Consider the following 19,446-nt stretch of genomic DNA (forward strand, 5'->3'; position numbering starts at 1 on the left):
GATGCGACACCGTTCTTACAAGAAATGTCATAATTTTGTGTTTTGTTGATGGTGGTGGAAAACACCGTCTCAGGTGCTGCTCCAGAATCTCCCATAAGTGTTCAATTGTGTTAAAATCTGGTGACAGACACCATTTAAACCCCCTATAATCCTTTGAGACAACTCTTTCCAAGACACTGAGATCACTTTAATCCTTTGAGACAACTCTTTCCAAGACACTGAGATCACTTCTAGCCACACTAGCCAAAACAATGAGCTACTGGGCATTTTATACATGACCCTAAACGTGATGGGATGTTAATTGATTAATTAACTCAGGAACCACACCAGTGTGGAAGCACCTGCTTTCAATATACTTTGTATCACTCATTTACTGAAGTGTTTCCTTTATTTTGGAAGTTACCTGTATCTAGGTTCATGAAAACACAGGTGAACAGAAAAGTTTTTATTCATGATAACAAAAAAAAACAAATCCCTTATGAGTATATATATATATATATATATATACATACATATACACACACTTCAAAGCTTTACACCGCAACGTGTTCAGTTATTGGTTATACATTTTCTCAACTCAAAATTCTTTACATAACTCATCCCAAATGGACCTTCTCATAATACAGTTTGTATAGAACCCTCAGCAGCACACCCTAGTGATAGGGGAGAGCTGGTGCTCCAAGATGTGGTAGCCCACTCCTTCCAGTTTGCACTGTCTTCGTGATAAGTTATGTTGTACCCAGCATGGTTTGCTGCACAGGTGAGGTGAGCTTCTTGTCTATGCTGCAGAAAGACAGGCTTGTCTGACACTCTGGGCCCAAGTATTGAGCAGTGCAGTCACTGAGTGCTTGTCTGGGAGCTGTAGGAGCTTGGAGGTCATGTTTCTGTGAACGTTTTGTAGGAAGGGGTTAGCACCTGGAGAGTAGAGGAAGACAAAGTAAAGCATAAATCAACTCGAAAATGCATTGAAACCTGAGACAAGCTAAAAATAAATATATAGATATATATATATATATATATTTGTAACATTTTAAACTGTCACGGTAATGTTGGGATACTTTCTCCATTACAGCCAAAGTTAAAGTAGAGTAAATTTGACTAATACAGTGCATTCGGAAAGTATTCAGACCCCTAGACGTTTTCCACATTTAGTTACATTACAGCCTTTTTCTAAAATGGATTAAATTGTTTTCCCCCCCTCAATCTATACACAATACCCCATAATGACAAAGCAAAAAAAAGTATTCAGACCCTTTACTCAGTAGTTTGTTGAAACACCTTTGCCAGGTTTCCTCCAGACGTGACTCAAAGTGGGCTGTCATGTGCATTTTACTGAGGACTGGCTTCCGTCTAGCCAGTAACCATAAAAGCCTGATTGGTGGAGTGCTGCAAAGATGGTTATCCCATCTCCACAGAGGAACTCTGAAGCTCTGTCAGAGTGACCACTGGGTTCTTGGTTACCTCCCTGACCAAGAGGTAACCGAGAGCCAGCTCTAGGGAAGTGTCTTGGTGGTTCCAAACTTCTTCCATTTAAGAATGATGGAGGCCACTGTGTTCTTGGGGACCATCAATGTTGCAGAAATGTTTGGTATCCTTCCCCAGATGTGCCTTGACACAATCTTGTCTAGGAGCTCTACGGACAATTCCTTCAACCTCATGGCTTGGTTTTTGCTCTGACATGCACTGTCAACTGTGGGACCTTATATAGACAGGTGTGTGTCTTTCCAAATCATGTCCAATCAATTGAATTTACCACAGGTGGACTCCAATCAAGTTGTAGAAACATCTCAAGGATGATCAATGGAAACAGGATGCCGCTGAGCTCAATTTCGAGCCTCATAGCAAAGGGTCTGAATGCTTATGTAAATAAGGTATGTGTGTTTTATTTTTAATACATTTAAAAAATGTCTAAAAACCTGTTTTCACTTTGTGTGTAGATTGATGAGGGGGAAAAAAGGGTTTTATCCATTTTAGAATAAGGCTGTAACATAACAAAATGTGGAAAAAGTTAAGGGGTCTGAATACTTTCCGAATGCAATGTACGGATACAGAGAAAGCCAGTGTGTCTTACCATACACTTGCCCGTCGTCTGCCCACTGAGGGCTCTGGTCTGGGTAGTCTGCTGGGATGCTGAGCTGGAGAGGAGGCACACTTGGCAGGTTCTTATCATCTGGAAGAGAGAGGCAAGGAATAACGTCAGACATCAATTTATTTTATATTTGAGAGAGAATAGTGTGATTTCCCCCGGTCTTCATCTCTCAATGCCCTACACTAGCGGTTGGCCCATAAGTGATTGACTCAGCCATGCCTTCTTGCCCATCCAATATTTCCTCATCTCCCAGCCCTTCTAATGCGACTATCCCCGATGCATCTCACTCTTTTCCCCCTGCTCCGCTACAAAGTTTCTCCCTGCAGGCGGTCACTGAGTCTGAGGTGCTAAAGGAGATCCTTCAACTTGACCCCAAAAAACCCATCTGGGTCAGGTTTAGATCCTTCTTTAAGGTTCCAGCCCCTATCATCGCTGAGCCTGTCTCTCCTCTCTGGGGAAGTTCCCATTGCTTGGAAGGCAGCCATGGTGCGTCCTTTATTTAAAAGGGGGAGATCAAGCTGATCCTGTTATAGGCCAATTTCTATTTTGCCCTGTTGATCAAAAGTGTTGGAAAAATGTGTCAATCAACTGACTGGCTTTCTCGATGTCTATAGTATTCTCTCTGGTATGCAATCTGGTTTCCGTTCAGGTTATGGATGTGTCACTGCAACCTTAAATTTCCTAAATTATGTCACCATTGCCCTTGATTCTAAGCAATGTTGTGCTGCTATTTTTATATAAAGTAGACCATTCCATTCTTGTGGGCCGGCTAAGTATTGGTGTCTCTGAGGGGTCGTTGCCTGGTTTGCTAACTACCTCTCAAAGAGTGCAGTGTATAAAGTCAGAACATCCACAGTCTCAGCCACTGCCTGTCACCAAGGGAGTACCCCAAGGGTCAATCCTAGACCCTATGCTCTTCTCAATTTACATCAACAACATAGCTCAGGCAGTAGGAAGTGCTCTCATTCATTTATATGCAGATGATACAGTCTTCTACTCAGCTGGCCCCTCCCTGGATTTGGTGTTAAACGCTCTACAACAAAGATTTCTTAGTGTCCAACAAGCTTTCTCTGCCCTTAACCTTGTTCTGAACACCTCATAAACAAAGATCATGTAGTTCGGTAAGAATAATGTCCCCCTCCGGTGTTATTACTACGTGAGGGTTTAGAGCTTGAGGTAGTCACCTTATACAAGTACTTGGGAGTATTGCTAGATGGTACACTGTCCTTCTCTCAGCACATATCAAAGCTGCAGGCTAAGGTTAAATCTAGACTTGGTTTCCTCTATCGTAATCACTCTTTCACCTCAGCTGCCAAACTAACCCTGATTGAAAGATGACCATCCTACCCATGCTAGATTACGGAGACGTAATTTATATATCGACAAGTAAGGGTGCTCTCAAGCAGCCAGATGTTCTTTACCATTCGGCCATCAGATTTGCCCCCAATGCTCCTTATAGGACACATCACTGCACTCTATACTCCTCTGTAAACTGGTCATCACTGTATACCCATCGCAAGACCCACTGGTTGATGCTTATTTATAAAACCCTCTTAGGCCTCACTCCCCCCTATCTGAGATATCTACTGCAGCCCTCATCCTCCACATAAAACACCCGTTCTGCCAGTCAAATTCTGTTAAAGGTCCCCAAAGCACACACATCCCTGGGTCGCTCCTCTTTTCAGTTCGCTGCAGCTAGCGACTGGAACAGTTCTCAATCTCTTCATTCAAAGACTAAAATCATGGACTCTGACACTTGTAGCTGCTTCGCGCAATGCATTGTTGTCTCTACCTTCTTGCCCATTGTGCTGTTGTCTGTTTCCAATAATGTTTGTACCATGTTTTGTGCTGCTACCATGTTGTCGTCATGTGTTGCTGCCATGCTGTACTGTTGTCTTAGGTCTCTATGTAGTGTTGTCTCATGTCATGTGTGTTTTGTCCTATATTTACATTTTTAAATGCAGCCCCCGTCCCTACAGGAGGTCTTTTGCTTTTTGGTAGGCCATCATTGTAAATAAGAATTTGTTCTTAACTGACTTGCCTAGTTAAATAAAGGTTAAATAAAATAAAATAAACAATTTGCAGAACATCCGCTCCAACTAAAATCGGCCCGCGACTGAATCTAGTTGCCTACCTCAGCCCTTAACTCACCTAGTTTACAGATGAGGTGCACAGTGCCGTTGTTACTGCAGAACGAGGGGTCCAGGTTGACCAGGAACTTGGCATTAAGACGGGCCACCTCCCCCTGAAGGATGTTGGGGATGGTCTGACGGTCATCCTCCTCGTGTTTCCTCTTCCGGGCCGCGATGATGGGGCCCCTGTGGAGTGGGAGAGAATAGACATGGGTGTCAGATGACGGCCTGATCCCAAAGCTACTGTACTCTTTAATACACTTTCTCTATGCACTGTAGGAAATTAGGATGGTCTTGTATCAACGACAGAGTGGTGGACAGATCTAAAGCAGGGATGCTCCACAATGCCCTGACCTAAAGTGTAGTGTTTCTGGACATGAAGGAGTGGTTAGGGTAAACTCACATGATGGGCGGCCCGTGGATGGCTGTCATGGCTGGGGCGAAGGTACGGTACAGGGAATGGTTGAAGACAGGCGAGCGGATGTTTGCCATGACGGCATCCAAGAGGGGCTGGCACAGGTACTGCTGCTTGGTGCAGGGCACAGGTGGAGGGGGTGGCGTCGGCTATAACAGGTTTAGGAAAAAGTCAGTTGTTAAGGAGCTAAATAAGCAAACGTTTTGTTGAATTGTTGCCGATTCACATTCAATGGGTAACCTTTAGGAATTCACAACAGAAAGACATTTTGAAAACCAAGGAGCAATATAACAGCACAAAGATTATCAACACAGTCTCATGCTTACCACAGCCATATCATTCTTCAGTTTCTCCAGTGCTATCTCACACTTCTGTAAGGTTCTGAGAGGACACCTGCAAGTCCGGGAGAGGAAATATCATTCAATAACCATTGCTGAGACAAACTTGGATGGACACTGACACACATAAGCAACACACTTGTATTATTTTACCTTGTGTTGGGGTCAGTGAGAATGTTCAGCAGGCTCTTCATCTTACTCAGGTCCTTTTTCCTATCTGTTGGGAACGCAAACTCCCTTTAGTGAGTGGGAACAGCCAAGACTGGCAAGAAAAGTAAGAAAGAGCATGGCGTGAGTGCATACCTTCATTTTTGTCTATCTTGTTGATCATCCTGCGCAGCGGCTCAATGTATTTGGAAAGCTGTTTGAGTTTCTCCATGTACTGCTGGTCCTCCTGCTGATTGGCCCCGGATGGACTCATCACTGAACTGGGGTTCCCTTCACGTCACCAGACAACCACGTGGTACAACAATTAGAATCCTCAGGTACATTGAATGTGTTTACATAGTCTTGGGGACACCGGGAAAAGGCTTGATTGGTCTTCCAATATTTGGCATAGAATGCAAATAGAAAATTATGTGGTTCCAGACAAATCAAAATCCTACATAGAGCCGATTTAAGAATGTAAACTATAGTAAGGAAAACAATCAGATGTGAGGTATGATATTTAGGGGCTTAGGCCCCCACCTCTGCTCCAGCGAGGAGCTGGGACAGTACCTGGGGTGTTGAGGGGTCCTGGGGAGGGGACGCTATAGTTCTGGGGAGTGCGTGCGGTGGCTGGGCTATGCGAGGGCTGGGGGGATGGACTAGGCTGGAAGCCACCTGGCGACGGTGTGGGACCAGAACTGCTGTGAAGAAACGCAATACAGTTGACACCAGAGAAAGTCATTCTATTTCAAGACTAGACTTGAAATAAAACTTTAGAATGCCATATTCAAGTCAATAAAAGCGCTACATAAAGTGAGAGAGTGGGCTTGTCATCTTTGCTCACCTGACTGAGTTGGGCTGGGAGGACGGGGGCTGTGGGGATGGCTGTGGCTGGGGAGGGGGTGGCATGGACTGGGGGGTCTGTACCTGTACCGGCGAGGGCGATGACATCATCTGGTGCTGCTGAACCTATGGAGGGTGTGAAAAGAAAAATGGGGGGCTCACACCAGACAAGCCAATCACTGGAGACCCCAGCACATCTTTAGCTGGTTGGATGCTGCATCACGTTGCCATCCATCCTAGATAGCAGGGGGAAAAGATCCTTCAGACATTACGCCGACCAGGGCCTGAGTGCCTACTGAGGAAGATAGGAAGAAAATACTTGTCTTACTGGCACTTACCATACACGATGAATACTGGCCAGACACCCTTACACTGAGCAAAATAAACAACAGCATTTCCAATCACATCTATAGGCCTACCCTTAATGGATTCCAAATGGGAACCTGCTTGTAGAAGGCACAGCTCTCTTTCCATGAATCCACATGCATATCTATACTGAGCATGAGAACAGATGTTTACTATCAGATCTAATTCCACTGGTCTGTATAAGAAGCAGGAGTGGAGGTTTGGGTAGAGTGGGGATGAAATTTGAGGGCTGCACTGAGGGATGAGGGTTGGCATAAGGAAGCACACCAGAGGGACACGGTTTTAGGAGAGGTGGTGGTCACCATGAGGGTCAGGTCAGGGTCAGAGTAGGAAGACTGCCTGGTCACTCTACCCTGGCGTAAATACCTGTGGCATTTGCTGTCCTCCCATGGCAGCAGAGTTTGGAGGTATGGCAGGGTTCGGGGCAGCACGGGGCAACCGGGGTGGAATTTGTATCCCAAGGCGGGGCATCATCATCTTGGAGGACAGAGGGGACAACATACACGTCACAAGCAAAACAAGAAATGCAATGCATCAGTGGAGATGATGCACATGCATGCACAAAAAAATAAAAACATTCGGACACATGCATGCACGCTCCCAGGAGCAAAATCTGTAAAATACATTGCACAAGCAGACATGCACAAACACATGGACGCACACTCATTGACACACAGACAGAGCCACAGTTACAGTCATATCTTAAACCCTGGTGAGAGAGAGACAGCGTTGCCAAGCATGTGACCCTGTCTCCGGAGTCGGAACAAACAGTTGCCATGACAACAGTGATGAGGCCTGCCTGGCCAGTGGGAACATGCTCCCTCTCCTCTTTAGGCCAAACCATGCAGTGTGTATGACAGTTATTTAAATGGCTTAGCTAAGTACAGTAGGTCAACATTGCCAACTGACTAGAAATAACATAGATCTCCATTTTTGGTTACTAAATTATTCAACATTCATTTATTAAACATTCTAGTCTGGAAAATATTTCAATGGTTTTATCAAACGACGGTTGTGTAGATAGGCATTGCATTTTGAATGGTGGAACCTCACTGGTACCCCCAGTAGGAGGTTTGGCAGGGATTTCCCAAACAGTATCTATTGGTCAATTGGATGAGAGAATGGGGGCCCTTCAATGATTGATGATGCCATGTATTTGCATCTACAGTAACAGTAGCGCTGGTAGATGCAGCAGCCGAGTTAAAGAATATTGTTGGTTTGCAGGGCAGAGTAAGCATGCAGTTGCAGCATTCACTGCATGAACAACACACATGCATGAAGGGGGAACAAGACATTCTAACGTTGCTGTGAGGTACAATAAAGAGACATCCTCTGGGAGATCAACTTTATTTTCTCTCAGCAGCCCACCCGTGGGTTTCATTCTGAGAAATGCAGTAGCACACTTCCAGGGATTTTCAATAGGGAGAAGTAGCGGTGGGGAGAAGAGGTCTAGGTGAGTTCTAGTTTGGTAGAGAAGGGATGGGGTAAGTGGCTTGTGGAAGTGAATCCTAGCTCCATCCCTATTTTGCTTGGAAGCGATAGAGACAGGAGTACCAAGCCTATCAAGGAATTCTCAGAAAGCATCATATTCAAATGACAACAAACTAAATTGATTTCCTGGGTTATGTAGGAGACTCATTATTCAGTTCAAACCAAAGAACCCCTGAGCCTGAGCCATCAAGCAGCAATGATGCAATTATTAGAATAGATGCTAACTTAAGTCTCTGTAGGTAACGTTGAGCTATAAAACAAGCATTACTACCTCCTGGCTATGGCAGTAGCTTAAGTATGGCAACAGGCAACACAGAAAAATATAATTTGTCTTCCTCAAGTCATTTAACACCAACAGAAGAGCTTGCGACCCAAAATTAAATCAACTGCTGAAATTTCAAAGGGGTGAATCTGAAAGCATGCACTCACTCCAGGCCAAGCTCAGTGACAAGTGTCAGTCCCCAGTCAGTCAATCAGTCCCACTACACACCAGCTTGCAGTGCTGTGCTCTTACCTGTCCAGGTACTGCTGCAGCTAGCTGGGCCTGAGCTGCCGCCTGTTGGGCTTGCTGCGCTGCCTGCTGGGCCTGCTGGACTTGCTGCTGCTGCTGCTGCATCGCTCTAGCCTGGCCACACACAAACAGAACACAGCACATACACACACACACACACACACGCATAGGGAAGCAAGCAAGCAGAGGAGTGTGTAAAAAAATATACTGGAATAGGTGTGTTATCCCAGAAACTATAGATTACAAATTTAGAGTGGACAACAAAAAGGACACCACTATTCTACAGAGGGTGAACTAAACTTAATGTTAATCTTTTTCCATAGCACCACCTCTGCTTTACCTGCAATGCTTGGATCTTGAGCTGTTGCTGCTGCTGACTGAGCGAGCTGATGGGCACGTGCTGTGTGGAGGTCATCTGTCCAGCGAGAGACTGGGGCACCATGCCCTGCTGCTGCTGAGAGTGGGGGGGTAGCTGGGCCGCCTGGGGCTGAGACTGGGCCTGAACCTGCTGCTGCTGAACCATGTGCTGAATGGACTGCGCCTGGGCTTGTGCTTGGGCCTGGGCTTGTGCTTGGGCCTGGGCTTGTGCTTGGGCCTGTGCATGCTGCTGTTGGAGTTGTAACTGAACTATCTGCTGTTGTTGCTGGAGCCTTGATGGGTGCATCTGAAGAGAGATGGGGAGGGCATGTAAATACTTAAAGATAGATTATTTGAAGCCCATAAATATGCTCATTTTATCCTTATATTTATTTACCAAAAGATCAACCAATTGAACTGCCTTCTGTATGTCTCTGTTAACTTTTGATGTACATCTAGGCATACCATCATGGTGGAGATTGGAACTTATACAGGGGCACAAACTGGTGAGGGGCCAAAAGTGAAAAGAATTGTCACAATACCAACATTTTACTAACGATGTGATACCAGGCCAAGTATCACGATTCCGAGTAGTATCAGGATACCACAGGGTTTGCCCCCCGATCACTTTTTATCCATCCAAAAACATGTGGCACGCGAGTAGTTTAACATTTCCAGCGACATGGTTTATAAAATTATATAAAATGTGTGCCAATTCGAGGTAGAAAGGGGGAGAAGGTAGCTCCGGTAAGGAGTGGTTTGGGCTAGAAACTTATGGCAAGCCTGACTGTCAATGTGCTCCGTTTTTCCTCTATGGCACTAAGAGGCTGCGTGAAGCCAACTGCCCTTCTTGTTCTTACAGGCGAAATTAAAAGAGGCGTATCCACTTCGCTTGCGCAGCGAGCCGCTCCAATAATGTCTGCACACCTCAGCTCGCCATCACGACAAAATAACATTTAAAAACTGATGGAGATGCACAGAAAGAATGGACAGAGAAGCAGCTGAGTAGGCTAATGGCTGGTTAGGGGATGTGGCTGGCTGCTCACAGCTGTCACGTGATATTGGATGAAGCACTCATTCTGACATGACAAATCTGACATCACGCTCTGAACTCTGATATTCTATTTGTAGGCAGTGTAGGGATGCATTCTGTGCTCAGTCATTCATTTGGAGAGAGAAGGTAGTGATCACAGGGAGAAGATCTGTTCGAGGCTCTTTTGTATAGCACTATGGGTGATACACTCTACGCCTGCACACTTTTTGTCAGTTTTTTACAGCTCTACACAACTCACGTGGATTACCTATTTTGAGATCCAAACGGCGAACATCGTCAAAAATGGACAAGTTTGCATCCCTGTTATACCTGGTTCTGTTGTTGCTGGTTTTGGGCCTGCTGCTGCTGCTGGTTTTGGTGCTGCTGTTGGAGCTGTTGGTTCTGATGGTGTTGCTGCTGTAACTGTTGCAGCTTCAGCTGCTGCTGGACCTGAAACTGCTGCTGCTGTATGGCTGTCTGTTGTTGCATAGCTGTCTGCTGCTGCTGCATGGCCGTCTGTTGCTGTTGTTGCATGGCTGTCTGTTGCTGCTGTGCCTGAAACTGCTGGAACTGAATGGACTGCTGCTGCTGGGCAATCTGCTGCATCTGCATCTGCCCTGGACCTCCTACTACAGGGAGGATGTGGACAAAACAGACACACATCCTCCAGCTGAGAACTTGGGGAAAGCCCTGGAGGAAAAGCACTACACCTGAGCGTTACTAAGGAAACAGAAATATGAGTGTAGAGCAGTGCCTGTGAGCCGAGTTGAGCGGTCGGAAATCCAGCTTATTGCACACAGAGCGCTCCACGTCCATTTCCCCAGCTGCAGTCAAATTGTGCCCACTCCGCTCCTCGCTCTGCTCCCACTCATCTCTGCTCACATGCTCTGAGCCTCATGGAGGACACAGGAATATGAGTTTGGAGGTCCCTGATCGAAAATCAAAATGTCATGACCAGTAGGCTACTGATCCAATTGTTTCTGTGGGCTAACAGGCGGCAGCATTCAAATAAACATGAATAACGTGAGAAAGTGAAATAGCTTCAGAAATACACTCACTCGCTTGAGGATTTCCAGCCACACCTGCCATTGCATGCTGACCCATTTGCATCTGCCCCATGGTCCCCATACCACCCATGGGTGCACCAGGTGGCCTAGGCCCCATGGCGATGCCCCCTGGAACCCCTGGAACCCCTGTGAGATTTGTAAGGGCATTCATGGGATCTGGAAGAGGGGAGACAGTATATACATTTTACACATGGGTAGCGGCATGAGTAGCTACATAGATATTCTTCTGAATGTCTTTCAGTAAAGGAAAACATATTTAGCGAAATCACAACAACTCACCCAGACCTCCTCCTTGTGCCTTTTTATCTGCAAAACAAAAAATATACCATTACGTAACTCAACTTTACAGAATAGTTGTCTCAAAATATGAACAAGAGTTAGACCTACATTGCAGATAGGAAAAGTATGTGAAGTACTTACGAATGTCTCTGAAGTGAATGATCAACCTTGCTACCAGGGACAAGTATTCTTCCTGTTCAGAAGTAAACAATAACACCATTATTATACTGAACAAAAATATGAATGCACCATGTAAAGAGTTGGTTCCATGATTCAAGTAAAAGATCACAGAAATGTTCCATTTGTGCACACATTTGTTTACATCCCTGTTAGTGAGCATTTCTCCTTTGCCAAGATAATCCACCCACCTGACAGGTATGGCATATCACAAAGCTGATTAAAAAAGCATGATCATTACACAGGTGCACCTTGTGCTGGTGCCAATAAAAGAGTACTAAAATGTGCAGTTTTTTCAACAACACAATGCCAGAGATGTCTCAAGTTTTGAGGGAGCATGCAATTAGAATGCTGACTGCAGGGATGTCCACCAGAGCTGTTGCCAGTGAATGTAATGTTAATTTCTCTACCATAAGCCGCCTCCAACATTGTTTTAGAGAATTTGGCTATACATCCAACCGACCTTACAACCGCAGACCACACCAGCCCAGGACCTCAACATCCAGCTTCTTTTCCTGCGGGATCGTCTGAGACTTGCAACCCGGACAGCCGATGAAACAGCGGGCTTGCACAACCGAAGAATTTCTGCCCAAACTGTCAGAAACGTCCTCAGGGAAGCTCATCTGCGTGCTTGTCATCCTCACCAGGGTCTTGAACCGACTGCAGTTCGGCATCATAACCGACTTCAGTGGGCCAATGCTCACCTTCAATGGTCACTGGCACACTGGAGAAGTGTGCTCTTCAACTGTACCGGGCAGATGGCAGACAGTTTAGTGTGTATGGCGTCGTGTGGGCGAGCGGTTTGCTGATGTCAACGTTGTAAACAGAGTGCCCTATGGTGGAGGTGAGGTTATGGTATGGGCAAGCATGAACGAAGGACAACGAACAGAATTGCATTTTATCAATGGCAATTTGAATGCACAGAGATACCGTAACAGGATCGTGCCATTTATCCGCCGCCATCACCTCATGTGCCGCCATCACCTCCACACAATTCCTGGATGCTGAAAATGTCCCAGATCTTCATGGCTTGCATACTCACCAGACATGCTGGTGCTCTGGATCAACATGTACAACAGTGTGTTCCAGTTCCCTCCAATATCAAGCAACCTCGCACAGCCATTGAAGAGAAGTGGGACAACATTCCACAGGCCACAATCAACAGCTTGATCAATTCTATGCAAAGGAGATGTGTCACGCTACATGAGGCAAATGGTTGTCACACCAGATACTGACTGGTTTTCTGATCCACGCCCCTACTTTTTCTGTGAATAACAGATGCATATCAGTCATGTGAGATCCATAGATTAGGGCCTAATGGATTCCTTTCAATTGACTGATTTCCTTATATAAACTGTAAATCAGTAAAATCTTTGAAATTGTTGCATGTTACGATTACATTTTCGTTCAGTGTAGATGAGATGGTCATTCTTCACCAATATTTCCAGTTAATTATATAGCATGTTACTGAGTGTTGTCTGATGACCCATGATGAGGTTACTAGGTGTGTGTAAATTAAAAACGTTCACTCACTCTAGATTTGGCTTTGACATAAACATGATTCTCCATATCATTGCTGGACTTCGTGTGTGCAGTCCCAGCCTTTCTCATCGCCTCTTCACTGAAAAAGAGATTCAGATCAAACGAATGTTGGAAGATTATATATTTTGCCTGCTGTATTTTGCTAACACACATTCCAGCGATATTATATTCATGGAAGATTAACTGCAACTTACTCTAAATGTGGCCAAGCAGAAATGTCACCGGGTCTGTGATGACTATACCTCGCAGCTAGCTAGCTAGTTACATAGGAAGTGAAGTAGCAATAACAAAGGCTAGTTGCCTGCTAGTTTGGCTAACCTTTAGCTGAACGCCCAATTAGTTCGTCTCAAAACTTCAGGCATTTTTTATGGTCAAATTATAACACATGCAGCTAACTGCATCAACCCAGATGATGCATTGCTTACGGCCTCATATCAAACATGTTCAGTAGCGAAGCTAACATATTTGGCTAACTGTGGTGTGCTAGCCACTGTCGTGATAATAGCGGAGTAAATACAATATCACAACGTGAGCAACGTTTACAAAGTTTTAATAAAACTAAATTGTCTCACATTTGTGCAACAACTTTCTGTCGGAATGCAGGGCTTCTCCAATCGCTTTCTGGTCCTGGGACCTCCATTGCAGACATCGTTTTCAGACAATCTGCAAACGTAGGCTTTGAATGAATGCAGCACCAAAAAGCATAAATAGAAAACATAAACGTACTTCCGGTTTAAATTCTCCATCCATTCAAGAGCTGCTACATCTCCAATAATGTAGCTGTAGTTTTCAAAGACATCTCTGATTAGATTGATTTTAGTAGTGCTTAATGTGATTTTAGTAGTGCTTAAACTAATCATAAACTAATCTCTGATTGTAAACGAATACTTTCAATGGGGGTGGAATTTTAGGAGTAGGCCTCTGAATTTCATGGATCTACAAAACGTTAAATTCTGAGTTTTGCAACATGAAGTGAGGCATCTGCATGGGGCTGTCAATCTGAACTGCAAGGATGTACAGTGTACATGTACAAGAGTACATAAACAAGAGTATATAAACCTAACAGACAGGGGAATTACATATCAAGATTAATTTTCAATTTGTTAAATACTTTTATGGTGCATATTGCTTTTTTGTTTTTACATTTACTGATCATTTCAAAGTAATATTTAAATTCTATCTTAAATAATGTGAAGAGGGGTTTGTTCTCTGCCCACTTCGTTTTATGGATAAAGAATCATCTATAAAAGATAAACAAATTAACAATGAAAGTTAAATCAGGGTCCATATCATTTGGATCAAAACAAAACAGAATATCAGTTTCTCAGATTAACATCAATAGTCATTTATTTTAAAATAAAATCTTCTAACTCACTCCAAAATCTTCTGACATAAGAACAGTCCCAAAATAAATGGTCAAGAGTATCTGGGTCACAACCACAAAATACACATTTGTTATCAATAGCTATTTTAAATCTGTGTATGATAAAGGTCTACAGGTAATCTACATGGTAGATTCTATGAATGAGTTTGTATGATACTTCTTTCACCTTATTAGATATACAATATTTACCAGACAACAATAAAACTTTGTTCCAATTCACTTGTCCTAGGGCTGCATTCCAGTACATTTTAGCAGAGGGAATAGTAACATATTGACATAATTTCCTTATATACATGTTATTACATTTATTGTTTAAAATAATGGACAAACAAACCGGTCTTACTTTGATGTGCATAGGACTTCAGTACATCCATCTTTGTCTGTCCTTCTTTCCAACACTGCCATATTAGTTGTTCTTTTTTGTGTGTGTTTTTATTGATTTGACTGAATTTGTCATTCTTGGATGAGGCATTTGTATGTTTTCACCCCCACTTGAACCTAGCAACCTACTTTTGACTGAGCTGGTGCTGCTTCCTGTGGGAGTCGTAATTTGAGTCATTCTGACCCATTTATTCATAATCACCAAATACCTTTATTGCAATAGAAGGCTCTGCCAATTACCAACATCACATGTTGGTAAATTCATCAAGTGAAAATGAAACAAATTACTTTTTTGGGAACCAGAATGCAAAAATGGTAGATAAATCAGTAGGTTCACAGAAATTCTGTAAATCTTTCTACATGGTATTTAATTTCCCTATTGGTCAGTGAAGTAGCCTAGGCCTATGTTTTGGAGTCAGCAGATATTATACATTCACATTAAAAAACTCCTGTAGGTTTTCATCCAATTTGTTGCACCAGTGAGCCTTTGCAAGAATGTGGGAATTGGCAGGCGTTAGCCATTAAGAATCAGTGGGTGCAAATCTATTAACATTCAGACTGTGTTGCAGTGATGAGACCAACTCTGTGCCAGTAGCAGTCTCAAGAGGTATGTACTCTGAAAACTCTTCTATTTCCAAACCAAGAGAGGAAGATAGAAACTGAATGGGACCAAATGTTATGGTTGACTCACAAAATCTACAAAACAACCTCTCATGCTAATGCTAGTCCTAATGTATTCATGTATTCATTTGCATTATGTTTTTTGGAGGGTCTTGGGTGGCAATGTTTCCTGCATTCACATGCATCCTGTCCCTTTCAGAATAGAATGCTATGCCAGATGACACTTCAGAGGAGCTTGAATGGAGGGGAAGTTGAGGATTGACAGGAATTGAAAATAGGGAAATATGCTGGTGGGGACATCTACTCATGAATCGTGTGTAGACTGACTAGCGTACACTAGGCTAATCATCAAGCAGGCCCCTATACCTCGAAATGTTGATTTGAAGCACAAATTGCCTGAATCACAGCACATTTAAAAACGATACATCAAATCAAATTTTATTGGTCACATACACATGGTTAGCAGATGTTAATGCGAGTGTAGCGAAATGCTTGTGCTTCTAGTTCTGACCATGCAGTAATATCTAACAAGTAATCTAACAATTTCACAACAACTACCTAATACACACAAGTGTAAAGGAATTAATAAGTATATGTACATATAAATATATGGATGAGCGATGGCCGAACGGCATAGGCAAGATGCAGTAGATGGTACAGAGTACAGTATATACATATGAGATGAGTAATGTAGGATATGTAAACATTATATAAAGTGGCATTGTTTAAAGTGACTAGTGATACATGTATTACATCCAAATTTTAATTATTAAAGTGGCTAGAGATTTGAGTCAGTATGTTGGCAGCAGCCACTCAATGTTAGTGATGGCTGTTTAACAGTCTGATGGCCTTGAGATAGAAGCTGTTTTTCAGTCCCAGCTTTGATGCACCTGTACTCACCTCGCCTTCTGGATGATAGCGGGGTGAACAGGCAGTTGTTCGGGTGGTTGTTGTCCTTGATGATCTTTTTGGCCTTCCTGTGACATCGGGTGCTGTAGGTGTCTTGGAGGGCAGGTAGTTTGCCACTGGTGATGCGTTGTGCAAACCTCACTACCCTCTGGAGAGCCTTACGGTTGTGGGCGGAGCAGTTGCCGTACCAGGCGGTGATACAGCCCGACAGGATGCTCTCGATTGTGCATCTGTAAAAGTTTGTGAGTGTTTTTGGTGACAAGCCAAATTTCTTTGTTTAAGCCAAATGTCTTTGTTTAAAGGTGAACCATCAAGGTCCTCCTATGATTTGGACATAATGATGTCCTCCTATGTGGTCAACATGATTAGATGTAGGTAGGCTAAGAACATGTTTTTACCTCCACTCATCATCAGTGGGGTTTTTCCAGGCAATTAGGGGGATAAGCCTACTAATTATCCAACACATTGTGTCATTTCAGATTGGCATCTACTTCATATAGGCAGGAAAAGTGATATAATTTTTTTCAGAAACCCACAATGTAATTTTTTTACCATCACTAGCTAGGTTTCTATCCAATTGGTGACAGATTTTCATGCACATATGCTCTGACAGCTGATGCTTAAAGTTAGAGAGGGAGATATGAGTCTCCAGCTTCAGTGATTTTTGCAGTTAGTTCCAGTCATTGGCAGCAGAGAACTGGAAGGAAAGGCGGCCAAAGGAGGAATTGGCTTTGGGGTGACCAGTGAAATATACCTGCTGGACCGCGTGCTACGGGTGGGTGTTGCTATGGTGAGCAGTGAGCTGAGATAAGGTGGAGCTTTACCTAGCAAAGACTTATAGATGACCTGGAGCCAGTGGGTTTGGCGACGAATATGAAGCGAGGGCCAGCCAACGAGAGCGTGCAGGTCGCAGTGGTGGGTAGTATATGGGGCTTTGGTGACAAAACGGATGGCACTGTGATAGAATGCATCCAATTTGCTGTGTAGAGTGTTGGAGGCTATTTTGTAAATGACATCGCAGAAATCAAGGATCGGTAGGATAGTCAGTTTTACGAGGGTATGTTTGGCAGCATGAGTGAAGGATGCTTTGTTGCGAAATAGGAAGCCGATTCTAGATTTAATTTTGGATTGGAGATGCTTAATGTGAGTCTGGAAMGAGAGTTWACAYTCTAACCAGACAVCTAGGTATTTGTAGTTGTCCACATATTCTAAGTCAGAACCGTCRAGAGTAGTGATGCTGGACGGGCGGGCAGGTGCAGGCAGCAATCCGTTAAAGAGCATGCATCTAGTTTTACTTGCATTTAAGAGCAGTTGGAGGCCACGGAAGGAGAGTTGTATGGCATTGAAGCTCGTCTGGAGGTTAGTTAACACAGTGTCCAAAGAAAGGCCAGAAGTATACAGAATGGTGTCATCTACTTGAGGTGGATCAGAGAAGGCAGGGAAACCATGCACTGTATACTAGCCTACCAGCATCTGCAAGCTGTTGGCTAGAGAGCATGTGCCAAGACCAGAGTAGGCAGATTTGCTATTTAACAACAGTTTTTGTGACAAAACTATCAGAGTTGAAAAAGCCATGGAAACATGTTCAACTTTAGATTTTTTAAAATCGGTAGGACTACAAGAAAACTTAAGCAAAAAGTAGTCTACGTTTTGTGTGCATTACCTCATCACGCACTGATTTTTATGCAACAAGTCCATTTGGTGGAAATACCAGTAGGAAAATGCACATATTTCTTTATGCAGATTCTAGACTATTCGCATGAAAATCTGTACCCTACTGCTGTTGGCCGTGCTTGAGCAGAAATGCTAGTGATGTGCAGCTTGCGAACGATTAGTTATTTTTGAACGACTCTTTTTACTGACTCGAGAGTCATGATATGTCTTTCTGATTGACTCGTTCATGTTAGTCGTTCGTTTGACATGATAGTGCTGGCCGCAATGAGTCCTAGGCCTACAGCATGATTAATACACGCTCCTCCGGCTCAGTGGCTCTAGAGACGTGCTCCGACCACCAACTGTGTGTCATATGCGCGCAGGGAAATATATAATGTGCATAGAGAAGAAAAATACATGTTTAGAACTGAGGATTGGCAAAAATGTATGCAATTAATTGGTTGGATGTTATTATTTACACATCTTTGTAAAACCAAAACATACACAGCCTGTATGATGTCAACGTCATACTTTCAAAATCTTAGCTAGCAGTCATCATGAATCAAGTCAACAATCAAGTTGCCTGGATTTAAGGTGTCCTATTTATATCAGTACACTCATAACTGAAACCTTATGACACTTCTATTTGATCAAATAAAATCCTCAGGTAGCAAATAAACCATAACTTTTTGTTGTTGATTAACCAGGTTTCCATCCAGCCTTTTTATGTGAGTGAAGTACATGTCAGATAAAAACAAATTCCATAAACGTTCCAAATGTTAACAAAACAAAATAAACTAGACAATGTGCGATCAATTTGTCTGTAAAATTAATTATGTGAGAAATGTCGTTGGAAACGCTTTGGAGTCACGTGATGACATGTTGCGTGGTATTCCCACAACGACTCATCAGGAAATCATGCAGTTTATTTGGCTACATACGAAATAAATGATGATGAACTTCACATGGTGGTGAAAGTGCAGGTGATGAGCTTGATGGTCCTTTCCAATAAATATCGAGGGTCTTATTCTGGTGACATGATTATCATCGATGCTTGGTTGCCATTTGACAAAATAATCTCTATTTTGTCCATAATAATCTCATCATGTAGGCTATACATGCAATATTGGCAAGAATTTAACTGCCAATACCGGAGGTGGCACACTCGCTATATAACGCAAATCTTTTTTGTGAGAAAACCATCAGTAGATTTGAAAATGCGATGGAATCTAATTTTATATTTAGAACATCCGGATTCACCCGCAAAATATAGTTTAATGTGCCCTACTTCCTCACGCACATACTTGTATCCACTTTTTTGATGGGGAAATGCGCATATTATTTTTATGAAAATCTGTCGCCAATTGGATGGAAACCACTATTGACCTCCATACAAAACTCTTTGCTTGGTGGGCGAAACAACGGAAAAACGCTACCTGCTGGAGGAAGAAAGATTTCCCGTCGACCTGGGCCTCTGTCTTCCTCTTCCGTAGCGCTCGCGCGAGGTGTCAGTGACGTAAAAATATACTTGGTCGTCACTAGTTGCAACAGTCATATACACTCCGCCTATTTCTACAATTTATCTTTTTAACATATGATTTTAAACCTAACCTTAACCCCAATCGTAAAGACTAAAAAGCAAATGTTTGTTTTTATTTAAAAAAATATATTAGCCCTTTTGACTTTGTGGCTGTGCTATCTAGTAGAACTA

At 43.2% G+C, this 19,446-nt stretch overlaps 1 protein-coding gene across 5 annotated transcripts; it reads right to left on the reverse strand.

The window, feature by feature from the left end:
• Window positions 1–369: 369 nt before the first annotated feature.
• On the reverse strand, window positions 370–19,224 carry LOC111963978 (mediator of RNA polymerase II transcription subunit 15). Of its 5 annotated transcripts, XM_023987599.2 has the most exons (20): window positions 19,172–19,224; window positions 16,074–16,312; window positions 13,360–13,450; window positions 12,779–12,866; window positions 11,210–11,261; window positions 11,069–11,095; window positions 10,781–10,945; window positions 10,053–10,351; window positions 8,673–8,996; window positions 8,336–8,446; window positions 6,697–6,807; window positions 5,966–6,090; window positions 5,692–5,822; window positions 5,278–5,412; window positions 5,128–5,191; window positions 4,963–5,029; window positions 4,625–4,785; window positions 4,241–4,407; window positions 2,072–2,170; window positions 370–915 (listed from the first exon to the last, which is right to left on the reverse strand). In XM_023987599.2, the coding sequence occupies exons 3-20, from the start codon at window positions 13,434–13,436 to the stop codon at window positions 779–781; spliced, it is 2,340 nt and encodes a 779-aa protein (XP_023843367.1). In that variant the 5' UTR covers window positions 13,437–13,450; window positions 16,074–16,312; window positions 19,172–19,224; the 3' UTR covers window positions 370–778. The 5 variants fall into 5 exon arrangements, with proteins under 5 accessions (XP_023843367.1, XP_023843368.1, XP_023843369.1 ...); XM_023987600.2 differs by lacking the exons at window positions 16,074–16,312; window positions 19,172–19,224 and having other exon boundaries at window positions 10,053–10,348; window positions 13,360–13,490; XM_023987601.2 differs by lacking the exons at window positions 16,074–16,312; window positions 19,172–19,224 and having other exon boundaries at window positions 5,692–5,819; window positions 13,360–13,490.
• Between the last annotated feature and the right edge of the window lie 222 nt (window positions 19,225–19,446).

The sequence above is a fragment of the Salvelinus sp. IW2-2015 genome, linkage group LG5, assembly GCF_002910315.2.
Source record: "Salvelinus sp. IW2-2015 linkage group LG5, ASM291031v2, whole genome shotgun sequence".
In the NCBI taxonomy this organism is placed as follows: Eukaryota; Metazoa; Chordata; class Actinopteri; order Salmoniformes; family Salmonidae; genus Salvelinus; species Salvelinus sp. IW2-2015.

Bases quoted from the DNA above. Each gene is read 5' to 3' on its own strand.
- LOC111963978 (XM_023987599.2), bottom strand. From the start codon at position 13,436: ATGTCTGCAATGGAGGTCCCAGGACCAGAAAGCGATTGGAGAAGCCCT. The intron at 5,413-5,691 runs GTACTGTCCCAG...GGTGACGTGAAG, and splicing joins AGGACCCCTCAACACCCCAG to GGAACCCCAGTTCAGTGATG. The intron at 916-2,071 runs GTAAGACACACT...TCTACTCTCCAG, and splicing joins AGACGACGGGCAAGTGTATG to GTGCTAACCCCTTCCTACAA.